A 27,187-nucleotide genomic window follows, 5' to 3' on the forward strand; every position below is an offset into this window, starting at 1 on the left:
AGCACCCCTCATCAGAGTGCCTTCGTCGGCCCACCACAGAAGGTCCTGAGCGGCCGAGGGCGGCACTTGAACCGGGTCTGACATCCTGCCGGAGGACTGTGACCACTGCATCTTGAGAGCCCATTGCAGCAATCTCATCCGCAACCGGGCCTCTGGCACCAGAAGAACGCAGGATGCCATGAGGCCGAGCAACCTCCAGAACTCGAACGCCAGGAGACTCTGGACACGTTGAAACTTGTGTACCATCTGCTGAATGTGAAGAGCCCTCACCTGCGGCGGAAAACACTGCCCCAGGGATGTGTTGAGCACTGCTCCGATGTACTGGAGCTGCTGGGATAGGTGTCAAATGGGACTTCTTTAAATTGAGGGAGAAGCCCAGCTTGTGAAGGGAGTGGCAGGTGACGGACAGATGATCCAGGACTTGCTTGGGAGAGCGCGCACTGATCAACCAATCGTCCAGGTAGGGGTAGACATGAATCCCCCCTTTCCTGAGATACGCTGCCACCACCACCATGAGCTTGGTGAAAACCCTTGGGGCGGAGGTCAATCCGAATGGCAGGACCCGAAACTGAAAGTGCGAGTCGCCAACCGCGAACCTCAGATATTTTTTGTGCTTGGGATGGATCGGCACATGAAAGTAAGCGTCCTTTAGGTCGAGAGACACCAACCAGTCCTGAAGTTGAAGGGCCTGGAGGACTTGAGAGAGAGTAACCATCTTGAACTTGTCCTTCCTGAGGTGCTTGTTCAAACCGCGTAAGTCCATGATGGGTCTCAATCCCCAGTCTTTCTTCGAAATCAAAAAATAAGGGGAATACCATCCCTTGTTCCTCTCCGCTACAGGCACCAGTTCTATGGCGCCTTTCTCCAGCAAGGACTGAATTTCCTGCGCAAGGAGCGGGTCCGGACTCTTCAAAGAGAGTTTCCCTGGTGGATTGTCATGAGGCCTCTGCCGGAAAGGAAGACAGTAGCCGTGGGCTATGATCTCCAGAACCCACACATCTGAAGTAATGTTACACCATTCTACAAGATGCTGTGCCAGCCTTCCCCCAACTGGCAAACCATGGGACATGGCCTCAAGACTGAGCTGAAGTGGCTGCAGCATTGCCTGAGGGTAAAGAGGCAACTGCGCGAGCGGCCTTGGCACCTGGAGTACCCTGTTTTCCACCTCTGGCACTCCTACAGTGGCCCCTTTGACTAGCAGCTCCTCTCGATCTACTAAAGGATGAGTAATATCGAAAGGAACCTCCCCTCCATTGCTGTCTCCTAGGACGAAAAGGCAGAGGTTGGCGAACTGCAGCGCTCAACAACTTCACTGCAGCCAAAAGATGTTCACCATCAAAGGGCATGTTGAGGAGCCGGGCTTGCATATCAGGAGCAAACCCGACTTCCGCAACCACGCAAACCTGCGCATTACGGCGCTCGCCGCCATGGACCGCTGATACAATATGCCATGTCCAGACCCGACTGAACAGACTCACACATGGCATACTTGCCATCCTGCACCATGGCAATAAAACATCCCGTTCCTCCCCTTCGGGAATATGATCAGCAGCTAACGAAATACAGTTCCACAGAGAGTGTGTGCCTTGTCACGTTTCACGCACAGAGTTGGCTGCCTGCAAAGCCATACCCCCTGAAGAAAACACTTCCTTCGCCCAGCCATCAAAACGCTTGTCGTCCCCATCAGGTGGGATGGTAGGGTACGACACCTGCTTTGCTGGGGCCGTAGCTGCCTGCACCACCAAACTCTCCGGAGTGGGGTGCGTGGTCAAGTAGCAGGGGTCACTACTGGCTGGATAGTATTTTCGCGCCAAAGACTTGCTCACTGCCGGGAAACTCTCCGTGGCAGTCCAAGCCGCCGCCACCCTTCTTTGCAAGGCCATATAGAATGGCAGTACCGGGTCAGTTGGTGGACCTTGGTCGAGGATATCCGTCAGGTCATCCTGCACAAAATCCACTGGTGGCAAACACCACCCCAAGTATTCCGTTACCCTCGACATAAGGCGCCGGTACGAGGACTCGGCATGGGTGCCAGGCTCAGGTCTACAGAACTCCACCTCAGGAGAGGTGTCCAGACCACTGGCATCGTGCAATGACTGCCGCAGGTCTTCAATCTGGCTATGCCCAGACCAAATCTCATCAAGTACCTCCTCAGGAACCATACCTTCCTCAGACCGTTCATCCACCTCAAAAATATAATCCAGAGGCTGGAATGAGGGCACAGAAAAAGGGACAGACATTTTTAGCCTTGGCCAGAGCCTTTCTAGGGGGTTCCACCGTGCCACGGGATGCCTCTGACAAAACAGCGTCGAGGGCGTCGATGGAATCGACGTCGAGCGTGGCGCCTACAGCCTGGGCGCCGATGGCGTTGACAGCTTCCTCGGAGGCGGAGCCTCGAGACAGTCCCTTGACGACCTCAGCGCCGCAGGCGTCGATGTCTTCTTCGAAGACATCACAGGCTCCAACGGTCTCAAGGGCGTTGAGGACCGGGACCTGGAACGGGCATGTCTAGAGCGACTAACCTTGCCCGACCGGGACCTCGAAGGCGCCCGGTGATCACGACGACCACTCGAGCCCGAAGGCATGCGAGTGGTGTCTCTTGCACGGTCACGGCCGGTGTCTTTCGACGGCACGGACAGACCGGAGCCCTGCAACTTAAAAATCACCATCATCTCCTCGACAGCGTATCGGCGTCATCGACGCAGAAAGATTTTCCGAAGCAGCACACCTGTGGTGATTACGGTTATAGATATGGAATACATCAGAGGACCCAATCCCCTCGAAAGGAGGTTAGCAGGGGAGAGGATGAGAAGCGGTAGTTCTTGACGAGTTTCCGAATCTTAAGGAGGTCCGGCTCAAGACAGAGAGAGGTAGGTTAGCTGTTACAGAGGGAGTCACCTGCAGAGGATAAGGATCTACCCCTGAATCTCTGTTTGGAGAAACGGCTCACCTGCAGAGAGTTGGGGAGGCTGAGCAGAGGGCTCTGGAAGGAGAGCATTTGGGAAGAGAGCATTGTAGATAGTAAGGGCCTCGGCCCCAGAAAGCCTTGTGGACTATGCAGAGGGACTCAACTTGATCCTTGCAGGCACGGGGAGCCAGTGGAGTGATTTCAGCGCCAGAGAGATGTGGTCCCTGGGCTTGAGGCCAAGAATAAGTCTTGCGGGTCTGTTCTGGATAAGTGTCATGATGCCAGCTCCTGGGGAGCCGGTTCAAGCACGGCGTCCCCGAAAGCAGACATCCATTCCCCAAGAAGGACCCAGCAACCCCATATAGGGGCCCTTTGGACAGTGTCCTGGCGCCTATGGCACCAGGCTCATTATGGGAATGCTTGGGTGCACTTACCTGATGCAGACCATGCTGCAGGATCCCGGCCTCCTTGAGGCCTGAAAGGAACTACTTTACCTGTGGGACTAATTTACCATCCGGGCGTGGTCGGGGAAGGATACATACCTGATTGGAGGAAGGGTATATACCTGGAACTTCTTCCAAGGCTATTTAAACCCCACCCGAACAGCCACACGTGCTTCGCGTTGTTCTGCATCTAGCAGCTGGACGCTCACCGTGTCTGCTCCTGCATCCTAACTTCTGCCACGCTTGCCAGCATCCTGGATCACCTGCAAAGGAAGAGAAGAAGAGAATAGAAGAAGGAAAAGTCCTTACCTGCTAAATCCGCATCCCGGAGACATCTCGCCGACAATCCTGAAAAGGAAGACTTTAATTTAAAAGCTCATCGCTTCGATCGCTGCAGCGCCGCATTCCACTCATCTTTACAGGGCGCCTCCATGTTCAGCACCGATCATCCGGATTCGCAGTCACGCCCCAGCGCCTAGGGAGAAAAAGACCAGAACAAAAGGTGAGAGAGAGAAGGGAATAAGGAAAGCTAAATCTCCATGTTAAGACTTACCTGTTAATTCATTCCCTCTTCATTTCGGGTCCGCGCCGCATCCTGGCATTTCCGTACCCCGGCCCCTAAGGGGAAAAAAAGACATCAGCGTTAATGAGCGAATGAAAAGACATTACCAAAAAACGCTCATTAAAGACTTACCTGATTTCTACAAGGATTTCACCTCTCATCTCGGGTCGGTGCCTGTTCCCCAGCATTCCGTACCCCGGCCCCTATGGGGAAAAAGACACTAGCATTAGTACATTAATGCATGGACACAAGGGGAACCTCTTATCAAAAAACGTATCTGGAAGCCAAGCAAGTTTGGTTCTCACCAATCTGAAAATCCAGTGAAGTAACTGGATACCAATGCGCCCCTGCATCAGAAGCAGGATCGAGAGCTCGTCCTTCCAGACCCTAAGATGAGACGCTACGAGAAATCACAGAAGGGTTTCAAGGAGGGTGAGAGGGGAAAGTGGGAGGCAGACAGTAAATCCCCTATTTCCGCCTACAGAAGGATACTTCTGCGAGCCAGACAAGCCAGATTTGGGGGCCCGGTCCAGTCCGTCTTCCGAACCCTGCGCATCACCGTAGAAGAGGTCACAGCAGCACGAACCAGGCCAGCGCCTCCGTGGGAGTCAGGTGAGCGTAACAATAAGTTGGAGAGGTCAGAGAGTAGAAGTTGGAAGAATGAAAAAGAGACTATTGCAGTAATCTAGCCTGGAGAGAACCATTGATCTGGAGACAGTGAGCCTCTGAGGGCAGGTGAGAAAAGGTAGAATACCTCACGGGTGTATTCTGAAGTTCTAGCCACATAAAAACAGAGAGCCCTCTTCGGGTCTTCCTTTCATCTATCTTCCGCTCCATCTTCCTTTCATCTATCTTCCTCTCTACCTGTGGTGTTCCCCAGGGGTCTAACCTCTCGCCCTGGCTTTTCAACCAATACCTGGGGTCTGTATCTGTACTCATACAGCCTCCCGCTTTTTCTTCCTGCACTTATCAGACCTACCCTGTCTGCTGCCTTAAACCTAGCACTTGCAAATTGCTGGCTGCATTACCACTGTTTGTTGCCTTTATTATATATTTATTGTTATTTATCGGTTTCTCCTCTGCTTCACACTTTCCACTTCTCCCTCCTTCCATGCACGTTTTCCATCCCCCTCTCCCATGCACTTGCGCGTTCTCAATGTCACTGGGCCTAATAAGATCACTGTTTTGTTCTTCCCTGTTCCCCTCCCTTGCCTTGTCGCGCTCTGAAACACTTGTGTACAAGCGCAATAGAAATAAAATATCAATCAATATCAATCAATCAATCCAGTCTGTGTAGCATCTCCTCATCTTTAGGCATATGTGGAGGCTGATAAAAGACAGGCAAGTCAAAGCTCTGGGACACATGGAACTCAGACTACTGTAGGTAGAAATTTAGGACGCACCTTAAGTGAGGCTTTCTCCTTGAAAAATTGTAGAAAGGAGGGCTTGCAAAAAAATCCTTGCAATTCACCCACACGTCTTGCTGACGTGATTGCCACCAAGAAAGCTGTTTTCACGTTAAGTAGCCTGCTCGGACATGAATGCATAGGCTCAAACAGAGCCTCCATCAAAAATTCAAAACTAAGTTTAGGTCCTAGTCTGGAACCACAAACAGTAGGCAGAAACTTATTTACAATGCCTTTCAAAAATTGGATGATAACCAGAATCGTGAAGAAGGATCCTTGATCCAGGGACTTCTTAAAAACAGATAAAGCCACCAAGTAGATGTTGATGGTACCCATATGAAGGCCTGACGAGGCTGGTGACAAAAGGAATAAGCAATACGGTATATCCAGCATTCCCTGCACCGCGCCTCGAATCTTCTCCATCTGCACGCATACAGAGATCTTGCGGATGGTCTGAATGCAGCCAGTAGCACCTCAAGTACCTCTCTGAGAGGTCCCAGTTATCATATATCATCCTCTCAAGAGCAAAGCATGTAGCTTGAGTGATTCTAGGTTTCAGTGAAGTACCCGACCTTCCAACGGGGATAGGCGGTCTGGCCGTCGAGGCAACCAGAGAGGTGAGCAGGTGGTCAAGTCCTGGAGCTCAGAGTACCATGTTTTCCTCGCTCAATCAGGGGCAATCGAGATCATAGTTGTTCGAAACTTCAACCTCCTGACAACCCATGGGATGACAAGAATCGGAGGGAAGGCATAGTGGAGGTAGAAGACCCACTCCACCAAGAACGCGTCCCGTAGTGCACCTTGCTCACGGGAATGCTCTTGAGCAAAACTGTTTGCACTTCCTGTTGGACTTTGTGGCAAACAGATCCACTGTCGGGGTACCAGACTAAGCAAAGATCTCATCGAGAAATTCTTGGCACACTTCCCACTCATGTGAGACCGTGCTCTGCCTGCGCTGAGTGTCCCACCAGCCCATTCTCTGTTCCTGCTAGATGGACAGCTGTAGCAGATATCACGTTCTCCAGCAACCAAAACCATAGTTGTAGCACCTACTTGCACTGGGGCAGAGACCGAACACCCCCTTGTTTGTTGAGTTAGTGCATGGCCTCTGTGTTGTCCGTTAGAACAAGGACTTGCTTCCCCTTGAGGGGGGGGCACAAAGGCCATCAGGGCTAACCTGATCGCCCACAACTCCAGCCTGTTTATAATCCAACAGCATTCCATTGGTGACCAGAGGCCGCCCACCTGCAGGTCCTCGCAGTGAGCGTCCCAACCTTTCAGAGACACATGCGTGGCCACCTGGGCCCGGGGCCCCGGAGCCAAAAGGGCTCCCCGTCCTCATGTTTTCTCTACTGGACCACCAAGAAAAGTTGCCGGCCACTGACCTCGAGAACATCTTTCATGGCATCAAAGTACTGGGAACACTGATCCCTCAACAGCCACTGCAGAGATCACATTTGCAGCCTGGTCTCTGGCACCAGAAGAATGCAGGTAGCCATGAGACCTAAGAGGCGGAGGAAGGAAGTCACTGGCAGGTTTGTCGTAGCCCTGGAAAAGCTCAACCATTTGCCTTACACTTGAGACACTTTCTTCGGGGGGAAAAGCCTTCCACAGCCAGTTTGTCCAGGACTGCTCCGATGAACTAGAGCTTATGCGTTGGTGTGATGTGGGACTTCTGGAAGTTTAGGAGGAAGATCAACCTGTAAAGCAGCGAGCAGGTTTCCTTAAGATGAGTCGATACCTACTGCAGCGACTTCCCCTGGATCAGCCAGTTGTCCAGGTATGGGGATATGTGAATACTGGATCGCCTGAGGTGCGCCGCCACCACTGTCACCAGCTTGGTGAAGACCTTGGTCGCGAAGGTGAGCCCAAAAGGGAGCACCTTCAACTGGTAATGTTTGTTGTGAGTGTTAGGGAGAATTCTCTATTTAGGCTGAATTTTCTAACCTAGTGAGTCCCCCAGCAGCTTTGCTGGATTTCTGGAGTTTGTTTTTTTCTCCTGCCAAGAGTGAGACTCTTTTTCTCCCACTCTTGGACATGATTTATGGTGTTCCTTTGACTGTTAATGTGTTTTATGGGCTATGGGGTCCTTTACTCCATAGGGTCTGATGTGTTTTTACTATGTGTGTTACACAGCACCCTCCGTGCAGTGACAGTGACACAGGGGTGTCATAGTGACACCCCACCATAGACTCCATACCCTGGGACTGACTACTGTCTCCCAGGGCATGTAAAGTCACCATTGGCTTTACTAGTCCCAAATAATTAACAGAAACCAGTACAAACCATCATATTGTGGACGTACTGGTCAGTGCAATTCGATTGCCCCGGGGTCTGTTAGTCGAGGGGGCACGTCTCCGTCCCCCCTGATCGAGTTTTGACTGGTGGCAGTGGATACTACTTTTTATATTCGACCGCGAATATATCCCTATGGGATTTTCCCATTGTTCGAGGCTTCCAAATTTAATTATTTAATTAAATTCTCATAGCCTCGAACATACCGCCGGTTTATTTAATTAATATTAATTCGCCGGTTGGTATTTTTTGCCAGGACTCGATTCTAAAATGGCGTTTGTGTTCTCTTCTGTGACTCCAACCCAAGTCGAGCCCTTTGTTCCACTTTTTGGGGGGCTTCTCCACAGAAGCCTCCAAAAGTGATGCCACTCTGTCTGGGTACCACAGGGAGTGTGGGAGGGGGTTTAGGCACCCTGGACTGAGTTACCTTGGTAACTCAAGTCGCACTCTTGTGTCATTGGCCCAAGTGGTGAGCCGGCCGGCTCACCACTTAGCATGTTTGATTTACAGTTAGGCTGAGTGAATGGAGGTGTGCTGCATAAAAGCAGGGCTTTGGGGACTGGAACATCAGAAGTCGCCACAGGACCTGAGAATCCGACGAGGGAGAAGCTGAGCCGACCTACCACGACAACACCACCGGTGGAGCCCTGCAGAACCGACTCACCACTTCCCGACGGCAGAGAAGATCTCCCGGCTGGAGAGGCTTCTTCCCCTGACTGGTGGGCACAACCAGTTTACCTTCTTCTCTTCGCACCCCAGCCCGGCTTGTGGTCGAATTGCCCGTGCCAAGCACCCCGGCAACCGGATAGCCACTTACCACTGGACTGCGAACTAAAGGACCGCTCCTTTTACCCGAGAACTCCGCGGCTGGTTTCTTCCCTGGCAGTGCAACGGACTCCTGTCTTCCTCCCCGACGAGATGCTCTCTTCCCCTGGACGAAGCACCGACTTGCATCCGCTGCCAGGAACAACTGCCCCCACTGGAGTATTCTCACCACTTTAAGGTACCGTGTCCGCCAGGCCTCCCTTTCTAAAGATTGCTACAAGGTAATAATAACCCCTCAACCTTCTGGACTGGGCTGGCCGCCTTGACCCTCTAACTGGTCCCTTTCTTTGGTCCAACTCTTTTTGAACCTTTTCAAGACTTTTGTGCACTGCAACCGTGTGACCTTGGACACATTTCGTTTTGATCCCCTTAAAGTGGATCCGGCCTACTGAACTCTAAACTCACGGTTTTACCTTGCCTTCCTCTCTTGTTGTGTTCTTGTAAAAGTGTTGGGATCTGTTTCAATTTATTTTCTGCTTTTCTCTCCCTTTTAAAACAAATCATTAGAGTGCCATCTGCGTTAAGCGCTCAGCGCTGTCTGAAAATAAGTGGGGCTTCACTTAAGACTTGTCTAATATTCTTCTAAGAGAGTGTATATCTTTTAGTGACCGTGTTTTTGAATTGCTTACTATTAGTGCCTGTGTGTTTTTCTATATGTGGTTTTAAATAAATAATTATATCTCTTTTACACCAAACCCTGGTCAGTGTTTACTTGTTCTACTGTGTTCTTTTGACCTATTGTGAATACTTTGTATACTGCCTAAATCTTCTTGAGGGAAGTCTGACTGCTCAGCCACAGCTACCAAGTAAATCTGTGTGGTACAGACTGCTACCAAGTGGGTTTACTGCCAAACACCTGTAGTCTTAAATCTTTTGCAGTGGTCCCAGAGGGAACTGCACAGGTATCTGCCTAACAGTGAGGAACCTGAGGGTATCCTTAGCCCTTCCCCAGGCAATGCCTCCACCCAGGTGGCCAGGGAAAAGCCAAAGCTACCGTATTCTGACCCTGGCGGTGGATATGCGAGGGAAGACTACCTGGGGGAGGTCATTTGGGGAGAAGAGGTGAGGTAGCCTTAGGTGAGCCGCAGTACCACTGTTTCCCTTTCATAATGAAACTTCCCTTTCCCAAGCATGTGTAGGCTATTGTCATTCTCTTCCCCATTTTCTTAGTGAGTCACCTACTAACATCCGCCAGTAAAGTACTGGGACGAGGAAGAGGCAAACAAGATCAATGCATCCTTTTCCCATTGACTCACACAATCAACTACACCAGTCTGGTACTGGGACGAGGAGGAGGCATGCACGAGCAATGCAGAACTCCCAAACAGGTAGTGAGTAGTCTAGTCTTTTTTGGACTAATCAACCTGGCGGGAGGTTTAAACTGACATGAAAAGAGGAGACAGCGTCAGCTGGGGAAGCAGGTCGACGGACTGCTGGAGGAGTGCAGACCCTTGCTGGAAGGTGGCATGGCAGAAGAAGCACTTGAGACCACCAGACAGATGCAGAGGGAAGTGGAGCTGAGGGAAGCTGGAAGCCTCTGGCAGACTGCAGAGAGAAAGCAGTTGTGACCAGATGGAGCTTCTGAGCGAGGCCCGAGCTGCGAGAGACACACTGGTGGAGACACGAAGCGACAAAGAGCGGCTGCAGAGGAAAAGTGAGGCGCTGCACGAGAGAGAGGGGTTGTGACGGTCAGAAGCCTTACTTCATCGCTGTGCACAACAACCGGTGAGTCAGCCTAGGAAAGGGGGACACCAGGCACGGCAGACAGGCTCTCAAACCTGTGAGTACATTTGTTTTTTGAATATCGATATGAATGCAAGCAAGTGCTTTTTTAAATACCGATTTGAACAAAAGCAATTACTTTTGGAATACTGAATTAAAGGGAAGATATTAAAGAGCCATTGTGAAACCATTTAAAAACCCCATGAGTAATGGAAAGGGTGACTTTTCAGAAAACAGCATTTTCTAAATCTATGAGGAAAATGTATGAGCTGTGAGAACGAACATTGGCAAAAGCCATGTGAATGTATGAAAGCAGTAACAGATGAAAAGTGGCAAAGCAGTGGTGTTTTGTATAGTAATGTGTATCGGTTTCATGACCTGTAATGGACTGGCCGTGTGATCCGACAACTGCGCCTAGACCGAGGAGACAGACCTATTGAAAAGCCACTCAAATAACGACAGAGAAACCTGTGCTTGAATATAAAGGATGTTTTGTGTTTCAAGTCAACAAACTTTTGCTTTGTGAATTCTGTGTAATTTACCTTTGTGAAATAATTGGAAGGATGCATCTAGCGGGACTACATTAATAGTCTGGTACAAATAACATTGCCCCTTTTAATCAAACTGTTTTCAGGAAGGGACAATCTACGCTTATTAACATCATGGCATTGGTTACAGTAGTTGAACAGGCAAACATGAATTAGAAGTAAATGGTTTACATCACTTTTGTGATCTTTAGTGCCGCATTTGATACTATGAATCAAAACAGGTTGTGGCAAACTATATAGCTGAGGCATTCAACCAGGTTTGTTGAAGATGACCATTGCTTTACATGACAATACAATAGGGTTAGATATCCCCAGGATGGAACACGTAGTGATTATATTTACACTTAGTGGGGCGCTAAGCAGGGTTGCGTCCTTGCACCCAACCTCTTTAATCTTTACTTAGCAGATCTGACCACTACTCTTGACAGGGAGCTTAAAATGACTTGGCTACATGGACAATTTTAAACTATTAGACGCTACCCCTAGAGGACTACTGTCTCGGCTGGACTCTCTTTCAATCTATGCTCATGAAAATCCGCTCACAATTAATGATTTTTGCGCTGGTCAATGCTCTCAATGTCCTTGATTGCTCTTTATGGCTCTGAACTCTGGTGCTACTCGGGAGTGGGCCCCTTGGAAATGGTTCAAAACCAGTTCCTAAAATCTGTCATGGGAGTCCCTAACTGCACTTCAGATAAGGTTGGAGTTGGGTACCACATCCTTGGTATCTCTTGCTGCTGCCCCTCCTAGGTATTTGACTAAGAAGCACAAGTGGGTTTCATAAATGAGAACATTAAAAATGCAGTTATAGAATTAAGTAAAGGGTCGACTGGAAATCATTCTACCTGGTGGTCCCACATTTTGCTGTTATGTGCAAGGTGGGACCTCCCAAATCCAGCGGCTTTGATGCATGCGTCTCCAATGTTTGCTTTCCAGATGAGAATTAAAAAAGCAGCTGAAGCAGATTGCAGAGAAAATGACTTGTCCAAAGCAAACAACACTCAGCTCCTTGTCGCTATAGGTAAACATTAATGACCCTCTTGTAGCTGATGATTATCTTACCTCTGACCTCTATACTACCATTAATATTAAGATCTTTGCTTTCGCACATGCACTTACTTGTATGTTCTTTGCATCAGGTATAAACCATGATGCCGAAACTATTCTTTGTCTAGCAAGTCATGTGACTGCAGCATTGGCGGACCAGATGACCCATCGGAATTTCTGCTAATTTGCACAAAAAAAATACAATGCTAAGGAAACTATTGTATAGACTTGGAATCAAAACAATATGGTAGGCGCTAAAGACCATTTTGTCAACCCATAATTCACTGTTAAATTACGACATGGCTTGTTTTATTGACAATGTGATGTGAATGATATCAGAGAAATGAATTTTTATGTAACTGAGCTCTCGAACATTGTTTGTGCATTTTTAAGTGGGGGGGATTTGTACATAGAAGAGACTGCTGAAGCTTGTTTAAAAAAAAAAAATCTGTTCATAGGTATCTTGTGTATTTGTAATATCGGAAACCGAATAAAAAGTGTTGATGATGATGATGATTTGAGGCAAAGGACTCCTATATTTTTCAATCAAAGGTATTGGGGTTGTCCTTTGCATTAATTCTCCAACACAATGGATTTAATATTGTACTGGTGTTTTATTACCTTGAGTATTGATACTGTTGTATTGTATTGCTTATATTATGTATAGTTGTATAGTATGAAAGGTCATAACATTATGACCATTAAACAGAATACAGAATTTAAAAAAATACTGCACTCACAATTTTCTTTGTACAAAATGTATTCCAGCACCATCTTTAGAACAGCAAGCATTTAGGGTGAACAAGTCCCCTACATTGCACTCTACTCAGACCTTTCTCTGGTTATTACAACATTAACAAAAGCTGCATAATAACAGGTTCACACAACAGTTTTTCAAAATGGCATTGGTGCATTAGTACAATACATCAAATATCTATGTTCTTGATTTACAAATGGTATTTTAAAAGTCCATCTCCAAACGATCAATGGTTTCTACTCCCACTGAGTGCTGTAATTGCTGTACCTTGCTCATCATGAACGAATTAAGCTCTGGTTGAGGAATTCTATTCACCAGCTCTGCACCTTCCAGCAGTGCAAAGTCTGACCGACCGAAGCATTGAGACTTTACCAGCGCCACAAACCAGTCCTTGAAAGTTAAAAAAAGAACAAAAAAAAACAATTGAGTTATTCAGATGCAAAGAGTTCCAGGTGAAATATTTTCAGAAATATAGAAGTTGGGACTTAAAACAATATAAAGAACAAATTACTTATCCCTCAGTAATGCTTTCTGATGGATGTTCGCCCCACAGATTCATCATCTTTCATATCCATCTCCCAGCGTAGCTGTTCTTTGGAACATTTTACACTGCCAGGGGGTGCAGCGCAGCTCCCCATTGGCTCTGCCAGAAGCCTCTACGCTCTCTGTGATGGATATGATATTGGGGCTAATATATTGCGGCACCATGCCTGTAACCTTAGTTTCATACTTTTTCCTAGGATTTTTTTTTACCCCCACAGATTCTTCATCTTTGATGGACTCACATACAAGTACGCAGATCTGGAGGAGGGAGAAGGGCAAGGACGCCACCTAAACCAGAAACTCTAGTCCTGACCAGACTGCGAATCCAAGCAGTAATGTTTAGCAAATGTGTGCAAAGATGCCCATGTAGACAACTGGCAAATGTTTAGAATAGGGATTCCACGATGCAGAGCCAAGGTGGGAGCCAGTCCTCTAGTGGAATGTACCCAGAAATCCTAAGGCACATCCTTACCAGACAGATCATGGCATCCTGAGATGCAGCGGATAATCCACCTTGGCAGGGTCTGTTTAGTCACAGCCCTGCCAGCAGTTGCACTAGCTGGTCATATTTCTTGACCTCTCTCATCCAAGAGACGTGGTAACTGGAGGCCCGCACTGGGTCCAGCCAACAGAAATTGTTCCTCTGCCTTGGAAGGGTGGGGTGGGGTGGAGGAAAAAAAGACAGGAAGATGGTTGAGAGGGATGGAAATCAGAGATCATTTCGGGAGAAAGGAAGGCCTCACTCTCAATGTCACCAATTTCTTAGAGAAAACCAAGTAGGGAGGTTTAACTGACAAAGCCTGTAGCTCACTCATCCATTTATTTAATTGTTTTTTAATAACGCGCTTAATACACAAGTTCGGGTTCTAATCGCGCATCCGGGATTCGAACCTCTGTTGCTCTGCATGGTCTTGCTTCCAAGATCAGCACGTTGCCCCTGTGCTATCCTCCGTTCGCTCTAGTAGAAGTGATGGCGACCAGAAAATGTTACGCTCACCTGGGTTCCACAGGGGCGCCGAACGAAGCTGGACTGCAGCGGTCTCCACCAATATGACGCGTAGTGTAGTGATGAGCGACTGCACTTCCCCACTCAGTTTCGTCTGTCTGGCATGTAGGAGGATTTTCCTAAAGTAGTAAAATGGTAATTAGCGAACTGTGGTAAAAGGGGTTAACTTTGTCTTTTCCGAAACCACCTTGTGTTCCCCTCATCATGTCTCACCTTATTGTTAGGAAGGATGGGCTCTCCATCCTGCGTCGGTGTGCAGGGGTGCGTAGAAAACAGTTAACTTCACTGGTCCATAAGCTTACGGCAGTTTTCAGACAACGATGATTCCGAGGTAAGTTTTCTGCCAATCCAAAGTACAATGCAAGTCTTAATAGTTCGATTGTCTTATAGTACACTCTTGCTCCTTTTATATATTTCTTCCCTTGCAGAATGGCCCAAGGTGAATGTTCCGTCTCTGAAAGGATTGAGGTAGCGCCTAGTTAAGAGTCAGTTTTGCACCAAGCACTAATCTTAGCAAGCGATATTGTTCATTAAGAGATTAACCAATTGTCCTCTCTATATTTTGCAGGTGTGGCGCTTCTCCGGAATGAGGGACGCAGGATGATGACTAGCGACACCTCGAGCGGTAATGTACCAAGTAAGTATCTTGCGGTACGAATTTGAATGTCTTTTGCAGAGTGCAGCTCACCTGTTTTTATTTCTTTTGCAGATGCAGATGCTCCGAGCAGCGATTTCAACAGAGTGCCTCGCGGGATCGTGTGGATGAAAGGAGCATTGGTGAGTATGCCGCGGCGCTGCTGCTGACAGTGCAGCACTGTAACAAATGTTTTCTTTTCCTCACAGGTGCGACGACTCCCAGATGAAAGCGACGACTAATGGTGTGGCTCCTGTTCTAATCTGCCTTTCCTCTTCTCTTTTGCAGGTTCGGTTCATGGAGAACAAGTTGGATGTAGCTGTAGACTGGATAATGAGCTGCAGGCACGGTGAGCGCTACGCTGCAGAGATGCAGAATAACGTGAAGCGTGTGCTGCTCTCCGAGCGTGGTTTAAATAGCCACCATAAAGTAGTTCCCAGGTAAAATAGTTCCTGGAAGAAAGTAATCCCTTCAAGACCTCACGGTGGCCTGTACATGATTTCTCTACAGGATGTCCTGCTTAGTTTAAAAAAAGGCAATATGAGCCTGGCGCCAACTGAGTCCATAAAGCCCCTAGGCGATCCCTTGAGCTTCCCTGAGTTTTCATGGGTGCCTGTACTCTGGGCAGATGGGTCTGCTCCTGATGTCTGGGGGCAGGCATCGTGACAGCAAAATCACCATAAGGGTGTCTTAAACAAGAATGGATGAACCCGAACAGAAAACCACTGTGAAACTTTAACACTAAATTCAAGCCCGGTGCAGGAACAACCAACTGACTTGGGGGGAGGGAGGGAAGGATTACATAGTCTCTGCAGGAATTGCATGACCGTGGGGATCGTGAAAAAAAGAGCCCTGCTCCGGGGTCCTCTTGAAAACCAAAATGGCAGCAAGATACCTCTTCACAGTGCCAACCAGCAGGCCTGTTGGGCAAAAAAAAAGCAGAAAATCCAGAACAACCTTTCAGCAGCTAATCATGAAGGTTCAGGCTGTGGAGGATCGGATGTATTATGCATCCCTCCAATTGATAAAGGAGGTTCGCTCTCTGTTGTAGGCACCACGGAGGGCTGATGGACATGACCAGCAACTCTGGGAACCACATTTTCCAGGTCCACTCTGGAGCAATCAAAATCATTGTGTACCCAAACAAGCTTAGCTGCCTGAGAACCATTGGTATGACCGGGATCGGCGGGAACGCAGAGAGAAGGTAAAAATCCCACTCGAACGTCTGAGTGTCCCCCAGAGGGTCCTGTCGTGGAAATTTCCCTGAAGCCAGAACCACCTGTAGCTCCTGTTCACAGTGGAAGCAAAGGGGTCTACATCCTCCTCCAGAACTTCCTCACAGTGCTCACATTACTGGGAGGCCCAAGTCTATCTGCATAAGGCATCAGCAATTAGGTTCTCCCTGCTGGCCCGATGAGCTGCCATTAGAGATATGCTGTTCTCCAGAGCCCAAAGCCACATTTGCATCGCTTCTCTGCACAGAGCAAGGTGCCAACTCACCCTCTCTGCTGAGGTAGTGGATGGCCACTGTTTTCTGTCAGGACCGGTACAGTCTTGCCACATACTGAATGGAGGAAAGTGACGAGGGCCAGCCTGATTGCTCTTGACTCCTGCAAATTGATGTGTTCTCGGTTTCTGACCGACCACAGGTCGCTCACCCTCAAGTCTTGTAGGTGAGCGCCCCAGCCTTCCAAGGACGCGTTCGCGACTAGGGTCAGTTGGGGCCAGAGTTGTCATAAAACACCCCTTTCAGTATGTTTTTCATCTGGGACCACCATTCCAGGTCTCTGTACACTTTTGCTGCGACCTGAAGAAGAACTGAGAGCACTGACAACTGAAGTCACTGGAGCGACCTCATGCATAGCAGGGCCTACGGCACTACAAGAATGCAGGAGGCCATGAGATCCAGCAAGTGCAAAAATGCTGATGCAGAAATCATTGTATGCAATTGGAAGACGCACACCGTCTTAGAGATGTTCACTACCCAACGCTCGTGCGAGAAGGTCCTGCCCAGGTGAGTGTTTAAGCCTGCTCCGATGAATCAGAGGCACTGTGACGGCAAAACTTGAGACTTCCTGAAGTTCAGGGACAAGACCAAGCAATGCAACAGGCTCCACGCTTGGTACAAATGTGTCAACGCCTGGTCTGGGGCCCATGCTCGCACAGATAGGGAAAGAAATGAATGCTCTCCCTGCTGAGGTGAGCTGGCACCACTGCCAGCAGCTTTGTGAAGACCTTAGCTGCCAAAGAAAAGCCAAAAGGCAGGACCCTGAAATGGCAGTGGGAGTTTCCTCCCCACTGTAAATCTGAGGTACTTCCTGTGGATAGGCATGTGGAAGTAAGTATCCTGGAGGTCCAGGGAGGCCAGCCAATCCTGCAGGTTTAGGGCCAGAAGAATCTGGGATAGGGTGACCATCTTGAAGTTGTCTTTGCTTAAGTACAGGTTCAAGAGCCTCAGATCTAGGATGTGACTTAGATTGCCATCTTTCTTCTATATCAGAAAATAAGGGAGGAAGTCCATTAGAATGAAAAATGTCTACCTGTAGTGTTCTTTTTATGGATTCTTCTTCTACAGATTCCTTGTCTTGATAGATCATCCCCTCAGTGGCAGCTGTTTGGAAAATGTCAACAGGGGGGCGTAGTCTGGCTTGCTGTCGTCTGCCTCGACCTCGCCAATCCTTGACTCCCGGCATGATGTCGGCAGTACATGCACTTCGTCCCATACATCAGTTCCCCACCTTTTTCCCCTGTGCACAGCAGCAAAGGGAAGGACAGCATCACACAACAGAGGGGAGAATTCCACTCCTCTAAAAAAAAGGTCAAGAACAGGCATCCATGACTGAAGGCCTAAACGACCAACTTTAAATTAACTTTTATTTTTATCTACTTTTAAAAAGTGGGACGCAAAGTGTCAATTTTTGCTCCAAGACACATCCCACAAAAGGAAATAAGTCACAGTGCATTGCAAACTAAGACACTTTCATAGCGGGGTAAGGAGGGAAGGCGATGAGGCATCTGTGGGAGAAACGTACTCTAACGTACTAATGTACTCTTAGTCCATAGTCCCCTTTCCTCCATTCTGTATGGACGTCCCTTGCTAGGGACGGGAGACGGAACCTTTTTCACCAGAAAAAACTTTCTTCCTATTTAAATCTAGAGGCGCGTGGACGTGCAGCCCTGGGAACATGGGCTCCCCTGACTCTGCCCACCGGCGCCACTCCTCTGTCTCCCTTGAGGCGTCGACAATATTATAATTGCCTAAGTGACACCAGTTTTATTAGGGGGGGGGTGGTGGGACGTATGGAGGAAAGGGGACTAAGAGTATGTTAGTCACTACGGTGAGTAACTTGTAATTACTCTTACATCCTGTCCCCTTTCCTCCATACTGTATGGGCGATTACAATTGAATGTAGCCCCAGGCTGGAGATGTGACCCTCCTTAAGAAAACAAGTTCCTTAATGCTGCCTGACAGAATGCCGCGTCTGACCTGGAGCCGGCATCCCAACACTAGTGCTTGCAAAGATCAGAGGGGGTAGCATCAGTGGCCACCCTGCTAATGACCTGCCACAGTACGTGTCTCTAGCAGACGACCGCCGTGGCCTTGGCTCTGAATGTGTGGGCATGCATGTTTGCCGGAAGCGGCTTGCATTGGTCACAGCCTTAATACAGTACTATTAATAATTTTGGTACTGTTAAGGAAACTGCTAATTGATGGACTCAATTTCTAGGGCCCAGATGAACAAATGACTTACCTCTCTGTAATGTTCTTTCTGTTCGATGTTCCTCCCACGGATTCCTCATCTATGATATCCCTATCCCAGCGCAGCTGTTCTCTGGAAATTTTTCTGCCGCCACGGGTCGCAGCACAGCTCCATGTCAGCTGCGTCTGACACCTGTATGCGCCCCCACGCCTGATATGACATCAGGGCCAGTATATATAGGGGTGCCGTGCCCCGTGACCTCAGTTACACCCTTCTGTGAAGGCATAATGAAGTAAGACACAGACAACTGCTTCAACATTCTAAGAAAAGCTTTTATTTTCTTTAAATGTCAAGATGGAGTAAGACCTAACTTGCCCTATGCTAAGGTGGAATTTCCCTACCTAAAGAAACTAAGGATAGTCAGTGTCCGTAAGTTCAAATAAAAGTCTGTCTGTGTCCAAAACCTATACTTGCCCTCACAACTTAATATATACAATGTGTAGGGATGTTAGTAACAAAATAAATAGTGTTCAAAAGTAAAGTTCCAAGTTTCTTCCAGCTCTTGGCTTTCCCAAGTTCAAAACAGTTTCACAAAGACCTTGGGGTTCCCTTACCCAAGGGTTCAACACAGTTTATAAAGTCTGGTGTGATCCTTGCCCAAGACGTTTCTTTCTCCAAATTGCAAAAACCAACAGTCAGTTCAAAGCCTCTGGCTCTCAAAATGATATCAGTTCAACTTCTTGTACACTCCCAACGGGCCACTTGGTCTAGGCACAGTTATCGGACCACCCGGTACACCCATTACAGGTCATACAACCGAAGGCCTTGCTTTCCTTGGCTATTTTCACGTAGGGGCAAGTCGGTCTAGGCACAGTTATCGGACCACCCGGTACACCCATTACAGGTCATAAAACCGATAGCCCTGCTTTCCTTGGCTATTTTCACAGAGGCAAGTCAGTCTAGGCGCAGTTATCGGACTACACGGTCTACCAGTTATAGGTCACGCAATCGATAACCCTTTTGTACTTTGCTGTACTTCTGTATTCTTCAGGCTCTGGCCAACACAGATTTTTCTCTCTCAACCTTTAGTCCTGTGGACTCGTGTATCTTGGACCAATAATTATTTCACATTCTTCTTGGCAGTCTACAATTCACTCTGAGGTATTTTAGCCCTTCTCACCTCCTTGCTTTCACTTCTTCTTGTTTTCACTTCACTCATAAATGCTCATAATGGTTCAGCACTTGTTTTACTTTGTTGCGGTATTCAAAACATACTCAATATATCCTTTAGTTAGATCGGTATTCAATAGGGCTTGCTGAACCCTTCAAAAATACTTGTAGCATGTTAATTATTCACAGTCATCTCATTTGACCTTCCGTAGGATGTGCAATAAGATTTAGTTTGTTTGCAATTCGGGTATGCCGCTTTCCCAGCCCTGGAGCGCCCCGGTATGAGTGATACTTTTTCTGTGCTCACCAAGAAGCGTTCGTTCCACCAGGCTTCTCCAGTCGCTCTTCTTTGCGCCGCTTTCCTGTGGGTTCCCCAGCAAGCAGCGCTCGCTGTGCTTGGCAGTTCACAGCCTTGCTCTTCCGTGGCAGGAGCTGTCGAGAGCCCTTCTCGCCGGCACTGCATCCGGCAACACTTCGGAGGCTTCAGTGCCCCAAAGCTTCGGTTGTGGGCACCGGGGAGGAAGGATGGCAGGAGCCTCAACCCTCTCACGGGCAGTTTTGACCCCAGCGTCTCCCTCATACTCCCGCTTACCCCGGCTTGCTGGCAGCTGGCTCCTCTCCAGCCTGCTCCACCTCCACACACCAGCACCTTCCCGCAATGCTGTCTCTCCCCCTCACCTTTATACACCTGAGGCTTCTTAACAGGCTGCATGTGCAAGTACTCCATATTAATTGCCTGACCTTGGTGAAACTGATTAGTGTGCCTGGCTATTGTAGTTGAACTCCTCAAAAGTCCTCTTCCTCATCTCAGTATCAAAGTGGGGTGAACGCAGGGGAGTGTGCATAACTCCTAGTTTTTTCCTCCTCGTCCCAGTCTTAAAATACAAGGCTTGTGGGACATTTTGATTATTGAAGAGTCAGGGGCTGAAAATAGCCTACAAAGGCAGGGGGAATATTGGGTTCACTTTGACACGAGCAAGGGGGATACCATGTCTCACCCAAAGACGTCCTCTCCTTATTCCCCAAGTTCCCTCCACCCAGGTGATCCTACCTCACATATCCATCCCCAGGGTTGTGATGGCCTTTCCCTGGCCACCTGAGCAGAGGATGCTGGGGTAAAAGAGGTGAGAACACCCTCAGGTTCCTCACACTTCCCATAAAGAGAGGCAGGTAGGGAGAGCAATGAGGAATCTGTGGGAGGAACATCCATCCAAAGGAGAAATTACTTACCTGTAATATTGTTTCTATGGATTCTCCTGCAAATTCCTCATCCGATAGATATCCTTCCACTACGAGCTGCATGGAAAACTTTTCGACAGGGGGCATTGTCCACCTTGGCTTGGCCGTCGATTTCATCTTGACTCGATGCGGCTGTCGTCAACTCCAGATGTGACGTTGGTCATCGTACATATAACACGTCACTATGCCCCTGTACCTCAGTTCCCCACCTTTCCCCTGCCAAGCTCAGCCATTGATGCGGACGAAGAATTAAAAGATTTTGCAGAAAACAGCCACAACTCACAGAGGGATCAGAGGGAGAAGAATCCATAGAAAGATTATTACCGGTCAGTAATTTCTCCTTCAATGGATTGCTTTTCTCCCGCAGATTCCTCATCAGATGGACTCCTCAAACAGTTTGTATCGCAGTGGCAGGATGAAGGTCCCTATACCAGGAAACTATGTTAAATCGCAGTAGCAGGATGAAAGTCCCTATACCAGGAAACTGTTAAATCTCCCTCCCAAAGCGGGCGTCAGATCCATGGGCCACATCCAGGCAAAAGTGTTTGACAAAAGTATGCAGCAACGACCATGTCGCTGCTCGGCAGATGTCTCTTACCAGCACACATGTCTGCAGTGCCGAAGAAGTGGCCACACCCCTAGCAGAGTGGGTGCTGATGCCCTGTGGCAGATCTTTCTCTGTGTTGTGGTAACATTCCAAAAAGTCGCCAGGTATCCTTTGACTGTTGTAACCTGAAGGCCCGACTAGAACAGTGAAAGAAGGAAATCCATCAATGCAGTGGTGGGTCAGGAGACGGGGTCAATCTTGCTTTCCCTGCACCACGCCTCAAATCTTCTCCACCTGCAGGCATGCAGCAATCTTCTTGAAGGACTTTGTTCAGCCAGTAGCACCTCAAGTACCTTATCTGAGAGATCCCAGTCATTAGACCTCATCCTCTCAAGAGCCATTAATGAAGGTTGAGGGATTCCAAGTTCAGGTGGAGTACCCGACCCTCGTACTGAAATAGGCGGTCCGGCCAACAAGGTCAAGTCAAGAATCCGGGGCGATCAAGATCAATGTTGCTCGGAACCTCCAGAGAACCCACAGAATGAGGGAATCAGAGGGATGGAATAGTGGCGGTTGAAGCCCCACTCCACTGGGAATGCATCCTCCAGAGAACCTTTTGCCAGGAATTTCTGTTACGCTCACCTGGCTCCCACAGAGGCGTCGATCGGAACTGGACAGCTGCGGTCTCCACCAATGTGAGGCGTAGGGCCGAGATGACGGACTGCACTGGCCCACCTAGCTTCACTTGCTTGGCCCGTAGGAATATTCTTCTGCAAATGGAGAAAGGGAATTAACCACCGGTGGAGTTGAGCGTAAATCCCCCCACCCTCGCTGTTCTCCCCACAGATCACCTTTGATGTCCGCTCTTATAGTCTCACCTGATGGTTTGAAAAGATGAGCTCTCCATCCTGCATTGAGCGCAGGGGTGCGTTGATAACCAGTTGCTTCACTGGCTCGAAAGGAATTGGTGAGTTCCAGAACAATATTGACTCTGAGATTCCCGGCAAGACGCCGTAGGTATAAAGTTTGTAAGAATTCAAATGCCTGACTTTCACTCTTGTCCGATTCCTTGCAGGTTGCAGCTTGACCCTAAGGAAGAGTTCCTCGTGGCAACCGGTAGTATTCTGGTAAGGAGTTGTATTTTCCAACACAGTACGATAAAATAATGTCAATATGTAACCTGTTGCTTTCTCCCTTATTCAGGCGCTGAGAGAAAGTATGAAGTCTCGGGGAATAATACCTCTGGAGGTAAAATCAGGTAAATCCATTGTGGTCAGGAGGGTTCCCCTTGGTAGTCCCTTTGTTTCACCTTGCTGTCCTTTTGTTTCCCCTTAGGGGCCGGGGTTCGGCGAAGATGCAGTGGAAGCTGCGCCGACCCGTGAGGAGGAATAGTAGCCCTGGTGGTAAAATCAGCTAAGTCTATGGGGGGTAACTAATATTCCTCTGTGTATTCCCTTGGCTCACCTTGCTGTTCTTGTCTTCTTCTTAGGTGCCGGAGTGCGGCGGGATCATGCAGGAGGATGCGGTGGAATGTGAAGATGCTGCGAAGGCCGGTGAGTTCAGCGTGGCGACGCGCATAAATAGCTTCTTTCTTCCAGCTCGAAGGCGCGATGGATCGGGAATTCAGGTAAGGATTAAAGGTATTGCTCTTGTTCTAATCTTTTCTCCTTCTTTCTCCCTTTTTCTAGGAGCTCCAAACTCGAGGCGGGCGTGGCAGAAGGCTGGATGCAGACTTGCAGGCACGGTGAGCGTTACGCTGCTGGATGCGCTGCTCTTCGGGCGTGGTTTAAATAGCCTCCAAAGTAGTCCAAGGTAAGTATTCCTCCCCAGCCCGGCCCGAGTAAAAAATATTCCCTAAGTAAAGTAGTCCCTTCCAAGCCTCTTTTGGCTTGGAGCTCTTGCAGCATGGTCTGCATCAGGTAAGTTTGCAGCATGGTCTGCATCAGGTACGTTTTAATCTATGAGCCTGGCGCCTATGGCGCCAGGACTGGACCTAAATAGCCCCTAGCAGAGGTTGTTGGGCTTGGTTGGGATAACTTGATGCCTGCTTCCGGGGTTGCTGGACTTGGTCTGGGTGTGCTCGTCTCCTATGAGGAATCTCAAGAATTTCCTGTGCTTCTGGTGGATTAGCATGTGGAGCAAGCATCTTGGAGATTAACAAAACCAACCAATCCTGAAACTGAAGAGTGGAAAATCTCAATCAACTTTTTCAAGGCCCTGAGGTCCAAAATGAGACAAAGTCCTAAACCTTTCTCGGGTACCAGGGAATACCGGGAATGCCATTCGATCCTCTCTGCTCGGGAGGTACCTCTTCCCTGGCACCCTTCAAAAGCAGGGTTCTTAGTTCTTCCTGGCGCACCTTTTCCGGTTGTTGAGGCAAAGGGCTGCTCTCTCTGGAGGTCTCCTTAGAAAGGGCAATTTTCCAACATTGGGGCCAGTCCTGGCCAATTCTCCCTCCAACTGGGGAAAAATGGGGGGAGAACTCAAAGCGGCTTTAAGAGTGGCGCCGCCCCAGCCGCTGCTGCAGTGTGATGGCTGCTAGAGGCACCCATGGTCATCCGGTGCACGGGAAACAAACAAGTTACTTACCTGTAACTGTTGTTCTCCAGCATGGGTCTGGCATGGATTCACATGCTCATGAATATTCCCCGTCGTCAGGCTGGGAATCCTCGGTAAAGAAAAAGAAATCAGTTTCGTTTCTGGTCTGTCTTTCTTAGTAGTAACCAATCACTGGTCTCTGGGTCATACTGCCCCCAGCCAATGACTGTCCTCTCCCTAAGCCCCGCCCCTTGCAGCCATCCTCAGATTTGGTAGCACGTAAAGCGGCAGTATGACCAAGTGAAGAGCCGCAGAGGGAAAGGAGGGAGGGTTCGTATGTGGATCCATGCCAGACCCATGCTGGAGAACAACAGTTTCAGGTAAGTAACTTGTTCCTTCCCCAGCATGGGGTCTGGCGTGGATTCACATGCTCATGAATATAAGAATACATAGCAGTACACACATGCACAACAACGGGAGGTGGCAAGGCTCAACATTAAGCATCTCTTACCTCCTCACCAGGCTCAGCTTAAGCGAACAGGTTGCGCAGCACTGCCTGGCCGACTCTGGACTCCTCCCTGGAATCCCGGTCGACGCAGTAGAATCTCGTGAAGGTGTGCGTCGACCTCCACGTAGCAGCCCTGCAGATGTCCAGCAGGGGCACACCACACAAGAACGCCATGGTAGCAGTGATCGCTCTTGTTGAATGGGCTCTCGGACGGCCGGGCAACGATCGGTTTGCTTGGCTCCCAGAAACAGCGCAACCTGTGATGGAACCAGGTGGTATTTGGGGAAGTTGATGGAGAATCCCAGGTCTGTGAGCAGCCGGATGGTCTTTGCTGTGTGTTTGACGCAAAGTTCCCTTGTCCCTGCTCAGATGAGCCAGTCGTCCAGGTAGGGGTAGACGTGGATCCCCTGCAGGTGCAGCCGCAGCCGCGCCGCCACCGGTGCTAGGCACTTGGTGAACACCCTGGGCACCGACTTCAATCCGAATGGGAGGGCCTTGAACTGGTAGTGCTGCCCTTCAACTACGAACCTGAGAAAACCTTCGGTGTCCTTTTAGGATGGGGATGTGAAAGTACGCATCTTCCAAATCCAACGACGATAGGAAGTCGCCGTCCTCCAGCTGGCCCAGCACGTGCTGGAGGGTGATGATCCGGAACTTCTGTGCCTTGATGTATTTGTTTAGCCGACGCAAGTCCAGGATGGGACGCCAACCTCCTGTCTTCTTTCTGACGAGGAAGTATCTTTAGTATACTCCGGAGCCCCGGAGCCTCTTTGGGACAAGCTTGATGGCTCATGTCTTGAGCATCGCCCTTACCTCTAACAGCAGTTGAGGGACGTGGTTTTCCTTCCTGGCCACAGGAGGAATTCAGGGGCACTTATTTTGAAATTCCAGAGTGTGACCGTGGGCCAGGGCATCGAGCACCCAACGGTCGGTGGAGATGGACTCCCACACACTTATGAACTTCGTGCTTCGGTGGGGGCCCGACGCAACGGTCGGTTCAGTCTTGCTTGGAAGCAGCCTTGCCGTCTTGGCCTCCCTGGCGACGACGGCGAGATCCACCTGACTTGCCTCGTCCCCTGTAGGCTTCTTGCGACGAGGAGCAGGCCGCCTGACGGTAGGTCGAGGAGCCGCCGCCAAATCCTTTGGAGGCACCTTGCTTGCCTCCGGAGTTCCGAAAGGGCGGCCGCCGTTGCTGCAGAACTCCCAAGGCCCGAGCCTTCTCCGTGTCGGTCTTGATGGCCTACAGTGACTCATCCACTGTCTTTCAGAAACCGGTGTCTGCAATGTCCGTGGGCACAGTAATGGCATTGTCCGACACCACCTCACCCTCCTGTAGGATCACGAGGGCCTCTGTCCTCTTGTCGTCCGGGAGGAAGTCCAACAGGGGGGAGATCTTGTACCACAACTCACTGTCGTAGCGGGCCACAATCGCGCTAGGGCGTTGGCTGCCTTAATCGTTGTCGTCGCCGACGAGATGACTCATCGTCCCATGGCATCTAGTTTCTTTCCCTCGCCATCTTGTGGGGAAGTTTAAGTTGAAGCCGAAGCCCCACCCCCCCCCGCTTTTGTCTTGGCCGCTGCCGAGACGACCGAATCCGAGGTCGGTTGTGCCCTAAGGCACAAAAGGGCGCCATCGGGGACCCGGTTCTACTTCTCGTACCGGTCCCTTTTGGCAGGCGTCATGGACGGGTTCTTCAGGAGGGCAAGACCCTCGTCCCAGATGTCATCCAGCAACGGCACAGCGAGGACCGTCTTCCTCTTGGTCTCGCGCCGCTGGTAGAGGAAGCCTTCCTTCTTTTCTTCGGGGCAGAGCTGAAAAAGCTTGGATGCCCTGACAATCATGGCGTGGAAGGAGACGCCCGAGGAATCAGAGACGGGAGGTCAGTCCCTTCGTTGCCGCCGTCATCATCATCGTCCCCGTCGTGACCGTGTCTGTTCCCGTGTCATCCCTCAGGACCGGGGAGGACGACAAAGGCTGAGAAGGCCGTGAGGGCTGAAGGGGAGCCGGATGAATTCTCCTCCTCTTGTTTGGAGGGCTTCCCGACTGACCCGGTTCAGTTGGGTCGTCCGTCGGGGGTAGGGGCAGTCTCGGCCTTATCTCCGTGCATAAGGCTTGGATTGCCGTCAAAATGGCCACCGAGTTGTCTTGTGGCTCGGGTTGTGATGGGCGTGCCAGGAGTGACTTGTTCCTCCTCCACGGGAACCTCGTTGTCGCCATTCTCGCTCTCGTCGTCCCCCTCCTCGCGATCCCTCCTATGGGACCGGACCGCTTCCAAATTCACAGCCAAGTTCCTCCTCGGAGGTTGTGCACGTCACGGCTACCGCCCCCCCCTCTTTTTCCACCAGGGTTTTCACGGGGGTCTTCTTGACGGGCTTAAAAGAGGATTCCCTTTGCGGAGGCAGGGAAACTCTGGGCCCCGAGGTCACCTCCACTGGGATAGCCTCCACAGACTTCGCCAGTGCCGCAGCGACTCCCTCAATCGAGGCGTTGGCCGGGATCAATGCCTTCACCACCTTGGGCGCGCTTGAGGCCTTCACCTTAGGGGGAGGGTCACCGCCTTGCTCCCCTTCGGCCTGATCCTTCGAGATCGACCAGGGCCTCTCCAGAAGCTTAGCCGGGTTCTCGGATTTTCTCTTCCCCGACCCAGAGTGTTGGCTCGCGGTTGATGGCGTCGGTGAAGGTGCGCCCTGCCTGGCAGCCGAGGAGCCCGACCGTTCGGCGCTCCAGGTGTCTGCGGACTCGCGGTGCTTTGCCTTCTGTTGAGCCCCCGTCGTCGGGGCGCCCTCA

General features: G+C 49.8%; 1 protein-coding gene across 4 annotated transcripts in view; it reads right to left on the bottom strand.

Annotated features, from left to right (window-relative positions):
* HTT (huntingtin) overlaps window positions 1-27,187 on the bottom strand; it is a 2,905,635-nt gene that overhangs the window by 841,394 nt on the left and 2,037,054 nt on the right. For all 4 annotated transcript variants that reach the window (XM_069632055.1, XM_069632053.1, XM_069632052.1 and 1 more), the window contains one exon: window positions 12,781-12,903. In XM_069632055.1, coding sequence (XP_069488156.1) covers window positions 12,781-12,903 — 123 coding nt within the window. The remainder of the gene's footprint in view (window positions 1-12,780; window positions 12,904-27,187) is intronic.

Source organism: Ambystoma mexicanum, chromosome 6q, assembly GCF_040938575.1.
Source record: "Ambystoma mexicanum isolate Mex_15411 chromosome 6q, UKY_AmexF1_1, whole genome shotgun sequence".
NCBI lineage: Eukaryota > Metazoa > Chordata > Amphibia > Caudata > Ambystomatidae > Ambystoma > Ambystoma mexicanum.